A 14,574-nucleotide genomic window follows, 5' to 3' on the forward strand; every position below is an offset into this window, starting at 1 on the left:
CTTACCCTCTTTTATTTCGTGTTATTATTATTTTATATATAATATTATCAGTGAGTACGGAGTACCTAGGTCTATAGTTTACATGTATCCATAAATGTATTTATATTATATATTTTATATATATTTTATATATTATATGTACTCCGTACTCCGTACGTACATACCCAGTACGCATAATCTCAAGATCAGACCACCCGACATCCATGGAATCCCCCACTCGGCTGAATCAGCTGAAACAGTAGGGCTGTGTCCGGTTATGAATGACGTATGCCTGTATAGATGTATGGATGGATGTATGAATGGATGTATGTACTATGTACATACCAGATAATATACCGTTAGGGTACTCTTGAGGTACATTACAGATTACATACATATGTACATGTATATAATGTAAAAATATAAGGTAATTTGCAGAATACAGAGTAAGAGCAATAATAACCTCATATAATATCATTGTTACCTCCCCCACTTCAAATGCCCGAGCGTAAAGAAAAAGAAAAGAAAAAAAGAAATAACACAACCCGGTCACCCCAGTCAACCCAGTCAATACACTGCGGAGGAATTTTCCTGTACCACCCCCACTATAAACGAGTCCCCATGCGTGGCCAAGAGAAGTAACCAACGTGCATACACACATAATATACCATGTTAAATACGTACTCTTTCCCCTCCGATCCCCAATTATTCCCGACATCGGCCGTAAGACCTTTTTTGGGTTTTGAGGAATTAGAAATGGCTGTGCTCTGGTTGCTCAAGGTGATGTGCATGAAGCATCGAACCTTTTCTACTTCTTCTTTTATCTTCCTGCATATAGTGGAGTATCTAATACGGTATGGAGGAATACTTATAAGTATATAATAATATATAGAATAGGATCACCTCTAGATTAAAAAAAAAAAAAAAAAAAAAGGAAACCATCAAACCATCAAACCATCTTTCCCAGTGGAGACCCTCGGGATTTCACTGATTGATAAAATTGAAAAAAACACCCGAACCAGGGAAAATACGAAAACTTGGCAAAAAGCTCAAGCGAGGGCTTCAGAGACCTTCAGGAAAGGATCCACTTGGTCAAGTTATCTGATCCGCTCCTTCTTCGAAAGGACCATATAAAGCCTTTTTCCCTTCCCTGCTTTTCCTTTCTTTCTTGGAAAGGATTTGAAAAACCTTGGAAGCTCCCCCTTGAAGCTCTTGGATTTCCCTTTTCGGTTGTATATAGATACACTTTTTTGATCCTTTTTTTACCTTTTACCTTTTACCTTTCTACCTTACAAACTCTTCGTCATGGAGCCTGTTACCCGCAAGTCGGAGCTCTCCTTCCTCAACGATGTGGTGCCACGCACCCAACCCCAGTCAGCTCGGTCGCTGTTGCGATCAACTGGCGCGGATGAGATGCACGATCTGCTTTGTGTTGGATTCGGCCCTGCTTCACTCGCTGTTGCCATTGCCCTGAACGACGCTATGGACCCCGCCCTCGGTGCCTCGAAAGACCCCAACTTCAAACCCAAGGTTTGCTTCCTGGAGAAGCAAAACCAGTTCGCCTGGCACTCTGGTATGCTGGTCCCGGGCTCGCGTATGCAGATCTCTTTCATGAAGGATCTCGCTACTATGCGCGATCCCCGCAGCAGCTTCACCTTCCTCAATTACCTACACCACAAGAAGCGTCTCATTCACTTCACCAACTTGGGCACTTTCCTGCCTGCCCGTGTGGAATTCGAGGACTACATGCGCTGGTGTGCCCTGCGCTTTGACAACGTCGTCAACTACGGCGAGGAGGTTATTGAGGTTGTCCCCGGTCCCACCAATTCCCGTGGGATCGTTGACTTCTTTACCGTCGTCTCGCGCAATACCGGTACTGGCGAGATCTCCTCCCGCAACTCCCGCAAGGTCGTCATTGCCCTCGGTGGCAAGGCTAAGATGCCTCCTGGTTTCCCCCAGGATCCCCGCATCATGCACTCCTCCAAGTACTGCACTCACCTGCCCCAGATGCTGACCGACGATATGGCCCCTTATAACATTGCCGTCGTCGGTAGTGGCCAAAGTGCCGCTGAGATCTACCACGATTTGCACCGCCGCTACCCCAATTCGCGCACCACCCTGATCCTCCGTGATACCGCTCTGCGTCCCAGTGACGACTCTCCTTTGTACGTTCCTTCTAAATACCCAGGTCCGAGAGAACTTCAACCCAGCTAACTTCTTGCTTTTTTTTTTTCTAGTGTGAACGAAATCTTCAACCCCGAGCGCGTAGACAAGTTCTACGAGATGAGCGCCGAAGAACGCCAGAAGCGCATTGCTACCGAAAAGGCCACCAACTACAGCGTGGTTCGCCTGGAACTGATTGAGTCCATTTACAACGACATGTACCTGCAGCGAGTAGAGAACCCAGATGAGACACAATGGCAGCAACGCATCCTAGCCGAGACCAAGGTTGCCCGGATCGAACACCACAACCCATCGAACCGCATGCGCATTCATGTCAAGTCAGTCAAGAATGAGAGCGAAGGCAAGGAAGTGTTGGATGTGGATGCGCTGATGGTTGCGACGGGCTACCTCCGCGACGCGCATGAGGGACTCCTCGAGAACGTGCGCAGCTTGCGACCCGCCGGCGCATCGTCCTGGAATCCCGGCCGGGATTACCGCGTTTCGCTCGACAGTGCCAAGGTCAGTTCCCAGGCTGGTATCTGGCTGCAGGGTTGCAACGAGAAGACCCACGGTCTGAGTGATTCTTTGCTATCGGTGCTAGCTGTGCGGGGCGGCGAGATTGTTAGCTCCGTCTTTGCGGATCAGTTGGCCAGCGCTTCCTTGGTGCAGGACACCCGGGTGCGTGCTATGCTGTGAGAAAAACAAAAAAAATGTGGCATGATCGTCGTTTCGTGTCTCGGGTTTGCTTTTGGGAAGTGGGCCGAGATTTTTAAAATTATGTCCGGCGAGACAGCTCTCGATGATTCCCCCTCCCTTTGCTATTCTGGGTTCCCTTTGCTGTTCTAGGTGAAACATTTAGACATCCTGTGTATTTAGATTCTTTTTTTTTTCGCGTTAATGATGAGCTTTTCTTTTCTTATCTTCTCTTTCATTTCATTTCTTCCTAATCCCACGAGTACAAACCGATCGGGCCTACCCGATCTTCAGGCACTTAGGGTCCCTGTAAAATCCTAGGCAGGTAATAAGTACCGAAGCGTGTGGAGTAAAATCGGCGTACACCGTTCCGATCGGAAGTTGTACGGTAAAAACAGCTTTTCATGAAAAAAATTATGTTTTTTTCTTGGCAATTGCGGGACAAGCTGGGAAAACTGCAATCCATAAAAAATCGCGCGAAACTCGTCAAACCGGCGCTGATCGGTGCCGATCCCAATCCGGGATGGTATGTCTACTGCGAATGATAGGTTGTATTATTATAGATAGGTCTTTACCTCTCTGATATTTTTTCTATTTTATTTCTGTCAACATGAAATCAGGAAATATACACGAATCCCCGAGTCCAAAAGGTGAATAATCACATCAAATCAGATAAAGGCAAGTGGGTCCTGCATGGATCAGATAACTTGAAATTTTTATCTGATCGAAAACTTGGCTGGGCTTTTTTTTTCCCTTCATTTCTGGTATTTATATTAATTACTAGATGTCTTTTTCTTTAAAAAAAAATAATAATAATAATTGAATTAAATTAAATTGGGCTTGACCGTAACTTCTTCTTCTCTTCATGCAATATAAAACCAAGGAATGTACAATGTACAATTCATAAGTGTCGCCAATTCCGCACTAAGTCAAAGTGGCTTTCTAAAGCTCCATCACCTGCCTAGTCGAGTCTTTACCGAGATGGAGCCTGCATACGCACTGTTATGAAATGGTAATTGTAAATTTATTCTATTCTTTTTAATCGGAAACGGCGCTTCCAAAATGCATCCGTACAATATATAAAATATAATTATAGCACATGTAGATCCTGCACCCCTTTTCCCTGAAGAAATTAGCGTTCCTAATTTGTTCTGATTTACATAATAGATGCTGTATTCTACTCAAATGACCCCATAGAATCCATGCATATGCCTCGTGTTTGTCTAGGTCCCATGGACTAGGCCGGTACCCGAGAGATTAGATCTTCCCCAATTTCCCACTAGGTTTCGGCTCTCTCTTCGGCGATATCGGATGTCTCCAGAGTGGAAACTACTATGTGATATCTTCCCCCCCCTCCCTGGGTCCTGTCGTTCGTCTCCATGCCGAGGTAGGTTTCAGATTGGGCCTATACGGTTCGGACATGTTTCGGGCTCCATTATTGAAAGCCGTTGAATGGACCTTATACGAGTTTCGTATAATAACATGGCATCGATTGCCTATTCTGTATCTATCTAGTATCTAGACAAGTTTAGAGAGATGACCACCCTAGCACAGTACAAAATACACAGTACCTAGTGTAACCAGCCAAGAAACCAACCTATTTGGATGGAGTACTCCATACATATTCAGTTAATCGTTGACCGCTACACTATTAAAAAGTTCGGGGCCATCAAGAAACATCAGGCCACACTGGACCCTTCGGCCATCAAGCATTCCTCGTCCCTGAAAGGCTGCAACCCTACAGCCAAGGTTGCACAGCCGGAGTCACTACTGCCGCTATCCCCGGTGTCAGGGTGCGAGGATCGTAAGCTACAGAAGTACCTTGCCACCTAGTGTGCGCTGGCATATGCACCTCCAGAGCTCTCATGCAGGTACGTTTCACACTGTAATGCGTAATGTAAAGTGTAAACCTGCCAATACATATCATATGTACCTGGACCTAGACCCAGTTCGACGCACCAATCGGCCCGTTCGGACGGGATAGCACTGCCCTTCCCAGGTAGGTATCTTTCCAGAAACCCCGAGAGAAGATCTGGAACTCGGCCTTTATGCAATGCGTTTGGTGCTTAGCTGCAGGGCCACTGCAGGGCCAAGAGACGATCTATCTTATCTGATGGGAATGGGAATTTGTGGGGGAGAGGGGGGGGTCAAGGTTAAGGACCTTGGACGCTATTAAGCGGGTTGTCATGTATACCGGATAGTCTCTTCCTGTTGCTCAAAGGCCAAGTCATCTCCCATAATAGTATATAGTAAAAGAAATCATTAATGTCTGACGTCAACTGTACAGGATCCGTTCTAAATGCAAAATGCAAACATTTGCTCGTGCCACGTGCCCCCAATGATGCAACACCGCGCTGATTTGTATAATAAAACACAGAGTACAAGGATATCAATGCAGAATCTGGAATCAAAAAAAACAAATGCAAACGCGCTCGGATCTCAGATCAGCTTACACCATGCGTTCGGGATCCTCGCCGGCAACGCTGCGGTAGCTCGGTCCCTCGTTGGACCGGTTGCCGGTGTGCATGCGCATTGGGGTTTCGTACATATCATGATAATTGATCACCTCGCCACCGAGCATCGCCGCCCCAGTCTGGCGCTTACCAAAGAGTGGAGCCGGGTCACACCAAAAGTCGCGGCAGTTGGTGACAACACCGCGGGAGAAGGGGTTGCGGGGGCGAGCCGTCTGGGGTCCGTCGCGAAGGCCGTCCTTGGCGGTGGTCCAAAAAGCGTCGATTCCGAGGAGAGACGACCATTGTTGGATGCAGCCGTTTTTCCGTCGGTGTGGGGAAGGGCCGCCGAGGGCCGGGTTGGGTCCTTGTCCGGAAGCCGAAAGACCAGCAGCTTCCATGGACGTGATTCCGGCGGTCATGGCCGATGCAAAGGCTTGGGAGCTTGGGTAGGACCGGTCAACGTGGTGGCCTCGCATGTTCTCGTAGGTTGTCTGGTTGCGAGAGATCTGGACGAGCTGGACGGCGCACAGCATCGTGACCCAGACCAGCTGGAGGGTGATCCACACATTAAGAATCAGCGTGAAGGGGTCGCGAGAGGCGTAGTCACACAGAGTGTCATTAATAACATTGCAGGTAGCATTGGTAGGAGCGGGGAGAGAATTGATATCTGTATCATGTTAGTTGACCGATCCTGGGTAATGTTTTCCCTCACCACGAAGAACCCACAGGCAATAGTCAGCTGCACAAACAGAATGATGCCAACTTCGAGGGAGACTATATAAAGAACAAAATGGCGGAGATTGTTGGCTCCAACACAGTTATCAATCCACGGGCAATGGCTATTCAAGAATTAGTGGTGAGATCAACGGAAATTTATCAAGGCACACATACTGGTCATGTTTCGCGACACAGCGCCCACAACGCCGACAGTGCCTGCTCCGGAGTGGCTTTCTTGTCATACAGGGGATGCAAAAGTTCTGTTCGTCAAATTTCCACTGCTCGAATAGTTCCTTAACAATCTCTCTCTGTTGATTTCTGCTGCCCACTTTCGGCACATAACCCGGGTCTTGGACCATGGAAAAGACGTAGAAATAAGCAGTGAAGCAGAAGAAGACCGCAAACAAGATGTTCAGGATTGGCGACGATAAGTAGGTTGCTGGCAGCACCTTGAAAGCATAGCGGAAGCCAACCCAGAACAACGTGCCTGCAAAGACACCAGCTAGATACGGTGTTTTCTGCAGAACGCGATATTCCATAGGCCCCTTGTTCGCAAATTGCTGTGCAACATACTGCATCCCGAAGAGTGTCACCAACACAAGGGGCACAGCAACGAAAATCGCCAGGTTACTGAGCATCCAGATGGTAACCAGGATCATCAAGAAAGGCCAGAGGAAGAAAAACTTGGCCATGATGCTCTTGTTGCGTACGAAGCTTGAAAGACCCAGAGGCACCACTTTCTGAGTGCCATCAGGTTCAAAGCCACGCTCGTTGAGCGAGCGGTACCAAACCCGCAGAGTGTTCATCTCCTGCGCCACAGTTGCAGGTGATTTTCCATCGCGGGTCTTTGCGAAACGGTCGGCGCCGTATTCAAGCAACTTCAGGACACAGGGCATCGAGCCCTTGACCAGCGCCCAATGAAGCGGTGTCAAGCCACCTTCGTCCACGGCATTTGCATTGGCGCCCCATCGCAGGAACAAATCCACACATGCAGGATACCCCTTGTATGCAGCCCACATCAGTCCAGTGTGTCCTTGTTGGTCCACAACGTCCACGGGGATCTCCTGGTGTAGAAGCAGCACGACTAGGAAAGCGTTGCCATCGATGGTGGCGAGGTGTAGGATGTTGTATCCTTGGACGTCCGTCAGGAGAGGATCCCCTCCATTCTGGAGTAGGAGGTTCACAATATAATAATGGCACCGTTGGGCAGCCCACATGGCTGGTGTTGCCACCGATTCTCCTCCTTTGGCATTGACGTCGGCCCCGGAGTCGATCAGGAATCTACACATCGCATATTGATTGTTGATTGCTGCCCACTAGAAATAGATAATGCGGTCAGTGAACAGATCCCTGTTATACATTGCGCTGGGTTATAACGAACATGCAACGGTGTAATCCCCTCCTCGTCGCGGTGGTTCGCGGTGAACTTTTTAGCCGTGAACAGTTTCTGCATAGTGCCAATCTCCCCCGTCCGAGCCAACTGCATAATATCCTCCCCCGGAGGAATTGAGCCTTTGGGAGGATCAGGGCGCAAGCTCTTCATCTCCACATCGTTTGGAGGAGTGGGTGTCCCGTTGCCATTCGAGGCGGAGGTGGAACCGGAGGTCTGGCCCGGGCTGGGGCCCCATGATTCTGGAGAGGTTTTGGTAGACATTTTTGGGGTTGTCTACTGTTGAATATGTATCGAATGCCACTCGAGGGCTGGAAAGGAGGCTCGATTCGAGGACTGGACTGTTTTGGTACGGTAGTCTAAAGGAACATCGCGGTTCCGTCACCGGCGCATCCACTGAGTTTTTTAATTGGTTTTCTTGAGGAAGCGCAGGTCAGAAGGTGTAAAAGATGGACAGAGGTAAATGGTCAGAGGTAGATGGTAAATGGGTAAACAGAGTCCAGAAGGCTGGAAGGTTAAAAAGGCGGACTCGGATTTGCGGAGACGCTAATCGACACGCGTCGGCAGGTACACTCTGTGCCTTGGATTTTGGATTTGATATTTTGGATTGTGTTCTCTGTACTCTGTACTCTGTACTTTGTACTTTGAAGTTGAAACAATTTAATCTATTCCACGGAGTACTCCGTAGTTAATTCTCTAATTCTAAATTCCACGTTTAACCCAGGGCTCCTTTTTTGGGATTACTCAGCCACAGGCAGCCGTATTCTCTCGGCCTCTTTTCTCGGTTGATCTGCCGATCTTCATATACCATCTATACATATACAATATACATATACCATATACATATATCAAGGATTACCGGCATGCGTACCCACGCACTCGGATGTGCAATTGGGACCAGGCTTCGGGAAGCGATTCATACAAGTCCAAAGGCCCAAAAGAAGTGCAGCTCTACCGTCATCTGGTCCCTGGGACCCAATCTGCCATCTACGATCTTCATCCTTGGCCATGCGATCAAAGTTCCGCGCATACTCATCCTCTTCGCGATAGCCGTCAAGAGTGAGTCGTCCTATCTGCATAAATAACATATTGAGCATCTTCAACACAGTGAGAGGGAGCTGCCCGTCCTTAATAGTGACCAGCTCGGCGACTTCTACAATTATATCTGAAAGGCTGCAGCACCGGTCCGAAAAACAGCTGCAAGTCAGCTTGTTGGGATGATCTGAGTGTTCCGTCCACCCAGAAAGTGTGTTGGCTATACGACGAAGCTCGGTTTGGATTGTAGCGACATCCTGACCTGAGATATCTCCGGCACACAGTCCCTGGATGTATACGACGAACTCATTTCGCGAGTCGTCGAAAAATTCTCGCGTGGCCTGCATAGTTGGCGCATCCATAGTAATGGTTAGTGTAGGAGTTCGAATAGATATATTTGGTTAGATGGTTCGAATCGATGGCGATGCACTATTCAATGCCCTAGGGGTGAACCCTTTTATACTCGAGCATTCGATCTTCGTTGGCTTCTGAAATGAAATGCTCTTTGTGTCTATGGATAAACAAAGGTTGAAAGATATATATAATAGCCCTAAACGAACAACAGGAGGTTCTTTCGAGGCTACATAACCCATTTTATCTCTTTAATGGACTTGTATAAAGAACTTGTTCAAAGAAGCTTGGGGCTTGATATACTTGGGTAATATATTTTCTATTAGCTTCTCCTGAAAGTTGCTCACAATATAGACTAATTATGTCTCAACCAGACCATTACATACATAAATAGATACAAAAATAGCTATTACAATAATGATCTTTCTTCTCCAATTAGAAAGTAGAAATATACTCTGTACCCAGCAGAACGATCAACGAAGGACTCTGAGACAAGTCGGAGCTCCACTCTCGGGGCTCCTTGTTTATCAGGTCTCCGCATCACAACCCCCTCAAAGACAACAATGGAACAAACTTTGACCGACAAGCTCATATCAATTCTCAAGGTTCGAGATATCCCAGTTAAGCGGGGGGTGATTGAGTCGGCATTTGAGGATGACAGGAATGCGCAATGGGCGTCTAAGCATCTCCGCCCTGACACCTTGCTATCAAAAGATGAACTCGCGTTGTACGTTTCATTTGTACCCCCCCTCCCCATTACAAGACATCACTAATCCGAGACAGATACCTCAAGCTTGAAAACTCTGGCGCTCTTCAACCTATTCTCAACAACCCAGACCTCGGTGCAACGCGGCCTATCCTCGAAGACGAATTCCGCAATGCGATCGAGTCCCTTGAAGCCTCAACGGCAACAATTCAGAAACAGACAGAGACTTTAAAGTCCCAATGTGCAAGCCTCAATAAGAAATTGGGTCTGGAAAACAACGTGGAGCAGCAGCGGAGCCGGGATATCGCTCGGCTGCAAAAAAAACACGAAGCGGGGAGGCAAAATACTACAATGGCGGTAGGGACATGTCCGTTACAATACGTCGTCGCGTGTTGCTGATCCTAATTTGATGTAGGCAATTGAGCTTGCTGATGAGTTGGAGGCCGATTTTAAAACCGCGACGGACAAGTCGGGCGCGGAAAACAAGAGAATACTCGCTTCTCTGTCTATCCGGTTAAAGCAGGACGACAAGGCGCTCGCAAGTCTGGAAACGCTCGTGTCCAGTATCAAGTATCGTGGGAATGATGCATCTACGATAAAACGCACGAATCATCTCTGTGCGATGCTGTCAGACTACGTGGCGGAGGAAATACACTATCGTCTCGATCGACTATACCTGGAAACAATTTACACAGGCGGCTCAAATTCCCATGTCATGGATGGGGCAACGAGCACTGCCCTCGAGGAAGAACTAGAATCGCTGTATCCGGAGATCGAAATCTTGGCAGAAATGTCGACCAGGCAGCAGTTCCACGAGCCTATCCTCCGTGAACTCCAGAACGAGCACGACCAGCTGCGAGTAGCGTCGCAGGAGAAACTAGAACAGGTACGAGGCTCTACCTCGGCACTGGCCTTGATCGGCAATGAACTAATTCATACTTTCCAGGCACTCGACATGTTGATCGAGATGACTTTGTCAAAGCAAGATCTCACAAACCAACTCGGGGTCCGGGAGTCGTCCTCGGAACTATTAGAGCAGCTAGCCGCGTTATACCAATCCGAAGCAGGCAGCGAAATCGTCACACAGCCATCATCCCGACGAGAGTCTCTGCGTCGCCGATCGTTACAACCAGGCCTCTTTCTCGCCACCCACACGCCCACTGCGCCTGTACCCGCCCAACCATCACTCGAAAGACTTTTGAGGGGTGTTGGTGTACCGCCGGAATCAATCCTCCACCCACGCGAGAATGGAGGGGTTAGTGACCTTCATGAGAAGCGATGTCACGTTTCCGAAACACTTCACGGTCTCAGTATAGCGGTAGACGCTCCTCTGGTGACTTCTTTGGGACCGTTAGATAATGCATCCCAGCTTCTTCGTTGCTCATTGCACGCCAACTCTCACTATGAAACATCACTGCGCGATCCTTCGGAGGAATCAGCGCTCTCGGGCCTCGAGAAAGAACTCGCCGGTCTTCAAAATGGGGTCCACAAGCTCAATTTGGATGTTCTCCACCAGCGTGATAGCAATCAAGATAGATTAATTGAGAGGTGGACATAGGAATCGTGGCGGAGCTTTGCTGCCCAAGCCCCCTCTCTTTCTTTCTTTTCCCCTTTCTTTTCTTCACGGTTCTATTGTTTCTATGAATCTACGCATTCATGCATGAAAATCCGTCTGATCTCACAGTCGAAGATGCCAATGGTTGGTTCCTAATCGCCGTTGGTTGTTTTAGCGCCAAAGTGGCTTGACTTCTGATTTGACGCTTGGCGGTGGCTGAAGGATTCCTTCACCACCTGGGCAGTGTCTGGATGTCTTGCTCCTGCATAATGTTGCGCAGTGAATATTTTAGGCAGTGATGCCAGTCATTGTATAGGGAATGGGACACTATTCTCCGAAAATGTTGGTGTTGGTTATGCTATGGACAATAACAGGTCGCGTTGTATCTTGACGCCCCACGTGCCTCTTCAGGTTGCGTCTCACTTGGGAGCACCTTGCTAATCACACTATATCAAGAAGTGTTATGATTTCTTTTCGGAGATGGAACTTCAACTTCGCATTCCTAGTGTGATGGAAGAAGTTGAACATAGGACTTTGTCACCAGGCAACTAGTCTTCAAACCCGCTGACTCGTTGAACTGCGCCCTGGTGACCTCAGGTTTGTATCATTATTTTTTTTGGGAGAGAGATATAATATCGAATATCAATATTTAATAACTTCGTTCTAGGTTTCCTCTCTGCAAGGAGAGGTTGTTTTGAAATCCATGTTCATTGTCGAAGGGTCGAATATAAAATCGAGTCGATATCTCATCAAGCTCTTTGTTTTCAATCTATATCCGACCTTGCTTTGTCAAATCTTCTTTTGTTTCGAGTCAAATATACCAATAGTCTTTTCTATCTTTACTCTTTGAAAGACATCACCTGCTTTCCAAGGTTGCCATTGTTCACATGTCTTACACATACTGTGCCTGGCAATTCGCCCGTGCCGTAATGAACGAGGTTCGTCGAGTCCCATTTCTTTATTTCTCTATTCCCCCAACAACTCCCTTGTTTTAAGGGAATCTTTATTTTTAGATGCATTGTTCAAGGACCATTTATTATCACTCCGTTGCCCTCGAGTTATCCTCGGGTTTCATCGAGTATCGAGAAGAAATTAATAGAAGACAGAGAACACGGCAGTGCACATACCTACACTCGACAGATATGAGATACCAACCTTCTTATTCGGTTTACAGGTCAGAACCTGTTCGTAACTTCAGTTCCCGGTATGCACCGCCAACCCATGAACCGCCTTCTAGGCTGTTTGTGGTAGATCCCCCGGACTATGAGCTGGCCTCTAATTTTGCCAGAAGGAGATATGATTCGAATGTGCGATTGTCAGTCAAATTGGAGACACGACAGCCTCGGTACAACAGAACACACAAAAAAGTTCGGTTCGATGACACCCGTTACGAGTGCGAAATCAGATACCCGACACAGAGTCCCCCGCGAGGATACGAACCTGAATTCAGATATCCGCGGTATTCCTCGCGAGGCCCCCGGTCCCAGAACACCTGGGACTCAACCCCTGCTGATATTCGGTACGAAACCAGAGAACCGAAGGTCATTCACCATGGATTGTATGAAATGTCGGGCTCGGGTCGGCGCTTCCTTAGACAACGCGGACGAGGGCCATCCATTTGGTTCCAGAACCGAGCATTTTGATTACCGCAGATGCATTAGGTTGCTGGCGTCTATAACTTCGCCGGGAACCTAGCATGTCGAGGGATTCGCAAATATTGGATAATACCGCCCACCTGGTTGTTGAGGGAGTCCCTCACTTTTTTTTTTTTTAGCAGAGAACGGGTTTAAGCCGGACTGAATATTTGGATTTTTTCCCCCTCCTAATCCCAGCGTAAGACTCCCATACCAATCCCGGCAGGCTCTCAACGATGACACGAGTCATATGCGCATGTGTCAGTCAGACCGGAGACGCCTCGGGCGTTAAGCATAACAATTCAGTTCGCCTGACTGTAACGGAGCTGTCGCGTCTCTAATCTGACCGATCATCGCGCGTACGACCCGTATCGTTGTCGAGAGTCTGCTATGATTGGTATGGGAGTCTTGTGCTGGGATCGGGTGTCTTGAGATTTTCTTTTGTATAGAGTTAGGTTGAGTATATAGGAGATTTCGGTTGTTTCTCTTTTATTGTCTGATTTGAGGGAAATGGTTAAATGGTTATGATCTCGATTCGAGTACTTTGTGTACTTTGTGTCCTTTGTATAGTTAGAGATTCCTACAACATCAGTCCAAGGTTAAGGTCACATGTGGCGATTTGCTTATCTCCCCTTTTTGCCTCTTCTCCTTATTTCCTGACTTGACTTGATTTGTTTGTTGATTTGTTCTGAATCGATTCAATTCAATATTCCATTCGATTTTATTCGATTTATATTCGATTTATATTCGCAGATACCTTAGATTTTAAGGTGAGTCTAACCTTTTGTAAATTAACGATCCAGGCTCTCATTCCATATAGAACTCCCCAAACAACTCACTACTCTCACCCCCGCTATACGACTCTACAAAGAGGAAACCCCGGTTATATCTCGCCTCAATTCCTCCCTCTCCCTCATTAATCGAACTCGAGATCCGCGCCACAACGAGGGCCTAAGTCCCAACGGAGGCCAGAAACCACTCGTTGGAAAATGAGATACCCAGCCGGGGAGCCACCATTCACCTCAAGGTCCAGGTGCGCTCTACTCGCAACCTACCAAGCCTGCGCCTGCGCGTGGCAGTGAAAATAATATACGCCCACCCACATCATGGCCACCGCCGTAACACAAACCACAACCATGTCCGTGCCCCAAGACACAGATTCCAACCAAACAGACCCCGCGCCAACCATGCTGAAACTCGGCTCGCCGCTGGATAATATTGACCGTCATCAGCCCGATGATCCTGATTCGTCGCAGACCCCCGCCGCCGTGTTTGATATTTCGCCCGAGGCTGCATTGCACTTGCTTTGTTTAAATATTGAGCGGCTAGGCGCTTACTTTGCCCAGAAACCTGTCAGCACCGATGAGCTGCATGCGCGTGGCTCCGCACCTCTGGATTATAATACCCCTGCCGAGGGCCAGCTCGAGGTAAATACCGTCGGGTTACATGTTAAGGACTCGGATGACCCTGTTGACCCTGCAAGGGTGACAGAAGAGGCGATCCAAATGGCCATGCTGGCGAAGAAGTTTCTGTCAAAGAAGGTGCCGCCGATCCCATTGAACGAGTATCTGCTTCGTTTGCATAGGTACTGTCCTATGTCTACGGCAGTCTATCTCGCGGCTAGCGTGTATATATCTAGGATGGCTCTGGTCGAGAATGTGTTAAGGGTTTTACCCAAGAATATGCACAGGCTTGTGCTTGCTGGTGTTTGGGTTGCTTCAAAGGCTCTGGAGGATCTGAGCTATCCGCATAGCCGGATTGCGAAGGTCGGTGGAGTCAGTGAGCAGGAATTGTCAAAACTCGAGATCAGCTTTTGTTTCCTGGCCGACTTTGAGCTGCGTGTTGATGCGCAGATGTTGATGAACGAAGCCTTACGCCCTCGGACAACTCTGGAATAA

The 14,574-nt window shown here is 47.9% G+C and overlaps 5 protein-coding genes across 5 annotated transcripts; 3 read left to right on the forward strand and 2 right to left on the reverse strand.

Moving 5' to 3' along the window:
• Positions 1–1,279: 1,279 nt before the first annotated feature.
• On the forward strand, positions 1,280–2,838 carry N7487_006285 (uncharacterized protein; the record flags this gene model as incomplete). The annotated part of the gene is made up of 2 exons (XM_056874032.1): positions 1,280–2,144; positions 2,217–2,838. The coding sequence occupies exons 1-2, from the start codon at positions 1,285–1,287 to the stop codon at positions 2,836–2,838; spliced, it is 1,482 nt and encodes a 493-aa protein (XP_056731752.1). The 5' UTR covers positions 1,280–1,284.
• Positions 2,839–5,284: 2,446 nt separating this feature from the next.
• Positions 5,285–7,659, reverse strand: N7487_006286 (uncharacterized protein; the record flags this gene model as incomplete). Its single annotated transcript, XM_056874033.1, has 4 exons — positions 5,285–5,955; positions 6,015–6,127; positions 6,180–7,321; positions 7,387–7,659. The coding sequence occupies 4 exons, from the start codon at positions 7,657–7,659 to the stop codon at positions 5,285–5,287; spliced, it is 2,199 nt and encodes a 732-aa protein (XP_056731753.1).
• Positions 7,660–8,243: 584 nt separating this feature from the next.
• On the reverse strand, positions 8,244–8,792 carry N7487_006287 (uncharacterized protein; the record flags this gene model as incomplete). The annotated part of the gene is made up of 1 exon (XM_056874034.1): positions 8,244–8,792. The coding sequence occupies one exon, from the start codon at positions 8,790–8,792 to the stop codon at positions 8,244–8,246; it is 549 nt and encodes a 182-aa protein (XP_056731754.1).
• A 552-nt stretch (positions 8,793–9,344) lies between these two features.
• On the forward strand, positions 9,345–11,045 carry N7487_006288 (uncharacterized protein; the record flags this gene model as incomplete). Its single annotated transcript, XM_056874035.1, has 4 exons — positions 9,345–9,508; positions 9,565–9,844; positions 9,903–10,373; positions 10,434–11,045. 4 exons carry the CDS (start codon positions 9,345–9,347, stop codon positions 11,043–11,045), a joined length of 1,527 nt encoding a protein of 508 aa, XP_056731755.1.
• A 2,737-nt stretch (positions 11,046–13,782) lies between these two features.
• On the forward strand, positions 13,783–14,574 carry N7487_006289 (putative cyclin-dependent protein kinase complex component; the record flags this gene model as incomplete). The annotated part of the gene is made up of 1 exon (XM_056874036.1): positions 13,783–14,574. The coding sequence occupies one exon, from the start codon at positions 13,783–13,785 to the stop codon at positions 14,572–14,574; it is 792 nt and encodes a 263-aa protein (XP_056731756.1).

This window comes from Penicillium crustosum (assembly GCF_028827405.1).
Source record: "Penicillium crustosum strain IBT 35664 chromosome Unknown utg000002l_segment0_segment0, whole genome shotgun sequence".
Classification (NCBI taxonomy): Eukaryota; Fungi; Ascomycota; class Eurotiomycetes; order Eurotiales; family Aspergillaceae; genus Penicillium; species Penicillium crustosum.